Here is a 3933-nt window from a genome sequence, read left to right as displayed (position 1 = left end):
GGCTTCTTCGAGTTGTTAACGGATAGCAAGTTCTAAATACTATTCACGATGTTGCCATCGTCGGTCATCGCTGCCATCGCAGGCCACCGCCGTTATCGGTTCTATCAAAATGACTAAACTTCTTAGAATTTGATTTCGAGTAGCTAGGCTTTTGCATCCGAATTCTTCTAATGTACTAATTTTAGCTCTCTCGTGAACTATTCTATGAACATGGCAGGTAACTCTTGTGAATATGGTGAGCGAGGCTTCAGAAAATTGAAGGTAGAAGTAGAGATACGTTGTATGTGGAAGGTACAAGTAGTGCTGCATGATGTACAAATCAGATGAATGATCTTAGAGAAGAAATGAAAAATTGACATAAATATAACTCATGTGCATGTCACATGCTAAACGTAATGAGATTTTTTAAAGACCGTGTGAAAACTACAAGGACCATCCACGTCAAAGAAAAAACACATGAACCATCTCTCTTCTTCTCTCTTCTCTCTTCTCTCTTACAATAATAAGAAATACACAATTAAGTGATATTTCTAAAAAAAATTTAATTCTAACCATCCATTCAAAGTGATCATTTATTTAATCATGACCCTCCATCCCACCTCATCTACCATATCACGTGATAAGTCACTTTCCACTTTTAAATTATCAGAATACCCTTCTTCAATGAAAAACGCACGCATCCCTTTCGCAAAATTAGGGGTTCAATCACACTTTGCTGATCGCAGCATCCTTTCGATCATATACTCTCTGTATATCATTATCATGATTCCATTCTTTCGTTAACCTTCATCAATGAATATATTCTGCAAACGATTACTCGCTACATCCTTTCAGATTCAGAACAAGAGACTGTAACGATCCATTAGGGTTTCACGACAGCGCAATCAAATATCAATTCGTCTGTAACGATCGATATGTAACAATTGATCATATTCAGGCAGAGTTCGCATCCGACTCAATCGATCTGTATCCTTTTTATACTTTCACGACACAGTCGATCTGTGACAAAACTCAAACGTTGCCGGTAAATTGCATCCGACTCCGCCGTACTCATCTCTTTCGATTGATATTGATTCGTTTTTCCACGATCAGTCTGATGAAACAGAAAGATGTAGTTGATATTACGGATTTTGATTTCACACAGGTATATACAAATTCGGACTTCTAACTTTTCTTTTTTCTGTTTGAATGATTTTCTTTTCTATTACCTTGAATTTTTGTTTAACAGGATCCCAAAATTTGCAAATAATTGACTTCATTATCTATTTCAAGGTTAGTTTTGTTGATTTCACATTGTTTCGACTTCGGGAGTGGTTCGGGTATTTTTTTTTTTTTTGTAAGTTAGGGTTTAGTAATTAGTATATAAACAAGTGTTACCTCTGTAAATATGATATCTGAGTTTGTCAGGCATGTTTTTAAGTCTCTTGCTTCATTTGGTTAATTGTGAAGTTAGTTTGAATATTTGTTTAATTGGGTATAATTCTACGAATGCACTTCATTAATTAGTTTGAATATTTGTTTAATTGGGTAGAATTAAGATAAATCAATGTAGAATTTGATTCCAAGAATATGCAATAAAGTTGAGTGACTAATAGTAAGGGAAAATGGCGTGTTGTTATGGTTTCAATTGATCATATTCAGAACGATGATTATGCAGGGTATTGATAAAATTGCGTTTGGGTCAAACATGCAAGTTTTTAGAGTCTGTTAAGACTAATTAACGATGATGATGCAGGGTATTGATAAAATGATATTGGAATTTATATAGGCGACATATGAAGAATAGTAACCCACACGACCATTTTGTACAAAGTATGACTTACTTCAGAAGAAGGGCATGTATATAAAATTCAAACATTGATATATTCATTTTATTTAAATACTTTTAAATGTGTGCACGTGCTAGAGTGATAGCGAGTTTTGGTTATGGAACTGGATTTGGAGGGTTATTTGTTTCAGTTTAAGGTTTTTAGAATCGGATATTTAACTTTCATCTAGATTGTATAAGAATAACTATTTTGTTGTTTTTAAGGTTTAATTTATTTCTTAATATGTTACTCTAAAATGAACCCTTCACTTATATTTGTGTACTGATATACATTGCAGGTGATATCAGTCATGTGTACGTGGATAATGGAAGAAATCAACAAACCAGTGAGTATTCTCTTTCTTATATTTAGAGCTCAGCAGATGTAGGTGTCTTAAGAAAATGGTATTCCAAATGCTCATATACAAATGTAAATAGAAGTATTTTGGGAACTCAAATTCAATGACTTAGAATTTGACTATTTATCACTTGATCTTATAGGTTTGACTATCCTACAACTATATGCTTCTCCATTGTTGTGTATGTATCTTCTAAATACAAATCATGGTTTATTGGCCATTTATCACTGATCTTATTGGTTTGACTATCCTACGAGTTTATGCTTCTTCATTGTTATTTATGTTGACTAAAAATAGTGTTTTTGATTATGTTTCATTACAACAAGTGTTACAAATTAGTGTTGCAATGATCATGTATATATTGTAGCTACAATTTTCGAAGCCATCATAATTTGATAATAATTTTTCTAATGGTTGTTATTTTCATATATTGTAGCTTCGATCTCTCTATGTCATGGAATCGATTGCAAAAGAAGTATCGAATGGAAGCATAGATATAATATTTCATATGGGTGGCATAAGCTATTTTAATGGCTTTTTGATTGAATGGGATTACTTTTTGCATCTCTTAAGTCCCATTGCTTCTAAGGCCACTTATATGACAGCAATTGGAAACCACGTATTTTACATCACGTATAAAAAAGGGGTGACAATTTGGGTTGGGTTGGGTCGGTAGGTCAAAATTTATCCAACCTAAACCCATTTCCTTCCGTGTCTGTTTCAGGTGTGTTACATTCATATAAATTAGGGATGTAATGAAAAATGTGTACAAACAATCTTTACAATTTTTAAGATTTTGACTAAGAGAATTTTTTTTATGTATGTAACAAGAGAGGTTTTAATGCAAAGACGTGGCCAAACAGAAATACGAATAAATAGAAAACGAAAGCACACGGCTTAGTTTATTCACCAAATATTAATAATCAAAAACTAATCTCTCATCTAAAACATACGTGACTTTTAAAGTCATAAAATATGGATAACAAGGTAACTATATTTTGGATAAACATAGAATATAAAATCTAAAAATAACTCCAACTTGATATCTTGACTTGCCCGTACAGTAGGTTCCAGAATGATCATGTATCCTTTAATACTTCCAACTTGTTTACTTTCTGGATACATTAGCCTAATAGGTTGCCCACAAGTAGTTTCTTCAAAATAATCATGCACACTAATATTCGAAGGCCCACTAATTTGCTCCATAATTTCAGCCCAATAATTTTGTAACCCAATCTTTGCAAGCTCACCCGATTCTACATCATTCCCCCCTTCTTCAAAAAGACTCGACCTCGAGTCTATGTCATCGTCACTTCCACGTGTTGTTGGATCCGTTAGAAACCTTTCTTTACGTAAATAAATCGATGCTAAGACACTTTCCTTATAAACAACTCGCCTTAGAACACGCAAAACATACGAAGTATCTTGTTTCATAACTTGATCACGTACCTTTTTATGCAAATCTTGAAACTGTCCTGCACGGTCAAGTCTCTCAACATATACGTGATCCATAATAGGTAGGGAAAGTAGATCAACAGGCCCAATGGGAGGCCCAACTTGTGTTTCTCCAAAATAGTGGTGCAACCCAACAAGTGGAAGCCCAACATTGAGTTTTTCCATGACAGCAAAAATATAAGGATAGAGAGTCAAAAATAAATATATCTCTAAATCAGTGAATTTGATTTTTAAATGATCATGCATATCTTGAGTATGAATTCCCTTTGAAAGATCACGTGACTCAATATTTATTATATTCCTCACGAATTG

The 3933-nt window shown here is 33.6% G+C and overlaps 1 protein-coding gene across 7 annotated transcripts; it reads left to right on the top strand.

Moving 5' to 3' along the window:
• The first annotated feature begins 211 nt into the window (after positions 1–211).
• Positions 212–2992, top strand: LOC139877027 (probable inactive purple acid phosphatase 27). 7 transcript variants are annotated; one of them, XR_011768423.1, is made up of 4 exons: positions 231–1144; positions 1229–1272; positions 2107–2154; positions 2603–2992. XR_011768423.1 is itself a non-coding variant. In XM_071864433.1 (3 exons), exons 1-3 carry the CDS (start codon positions 1097–1099, stop codon positions 2840–2842), a joined length of 336 nt encoding a protein of 111 aa, XP_071720534.1. In that variant the 5' UTR covers positions 229–1096; the 3' UTR covers positions 2843–2992. The 7 variants fall into 7 exon arrangements, 1 of the variants encoding a protein (XP_071720534.1); XR_011768422.1 differs by lacking the exon at positions 2603–2992 and adding an exon at positions 2309–2542; XR_011768425.1 differs by lacking the exon at positions 2603–2992 and adding an exon at positions 2309–2542 and having other exon boundaries at positions 226–1319.
• The last annotated feature ends 941 nt before the right edge of the window (positions 2993–3933 follow it).

Source organism: Rutidosis leptorrhynchoides, chromosome 11 (assembly GCF_046630445.1).
Source record: "Rutidosis leptorrhynchoides isolate AG116_Rl617_1_P2 chromosome 11, CSIRO_AGI_Rlap_v1, whole genome shotgun sequence".
In the NCBI taxonomy this organism is placed as follows: Eukaryota; Viridiplantae; Streptophyta; class Magnoliopsida; order Asterales; family Asteraceae; genus Rutidosis; species Rutidosis leptorrhynchoides.
Note: the sequence above shows the minus strand (reverse complement) of the source record. Positions and strands in the feature narration are given on the sequence as shown.

What these genes read in the sequence shown, in the direction of transcription:
- LOC139877027 (XM_071864433.1), top strand. Translation starts at nt 1,097, where the DNA reads ATGAAACAGAAAGATGTAGTTGATATTACGGATTTTGATTTCACACAG. An exon ending in CGGATTTTGATTTCACACAG is followed by an intron (nt 1,145 to 2,106) that starts GTATATACAAAT and finishes TATACATTGCAG; the next exon opens with GTGATATCAGTCATGTGTAC. An exon ending in TGGAAGAAATCAACAAACCA is followed by an intron (nt 2,155 to 2,602) that starts GTGAGTATTCTC and finishes CATATATTGTAG; the next exon opens with CTTCGATCTCTCTATGTCAT.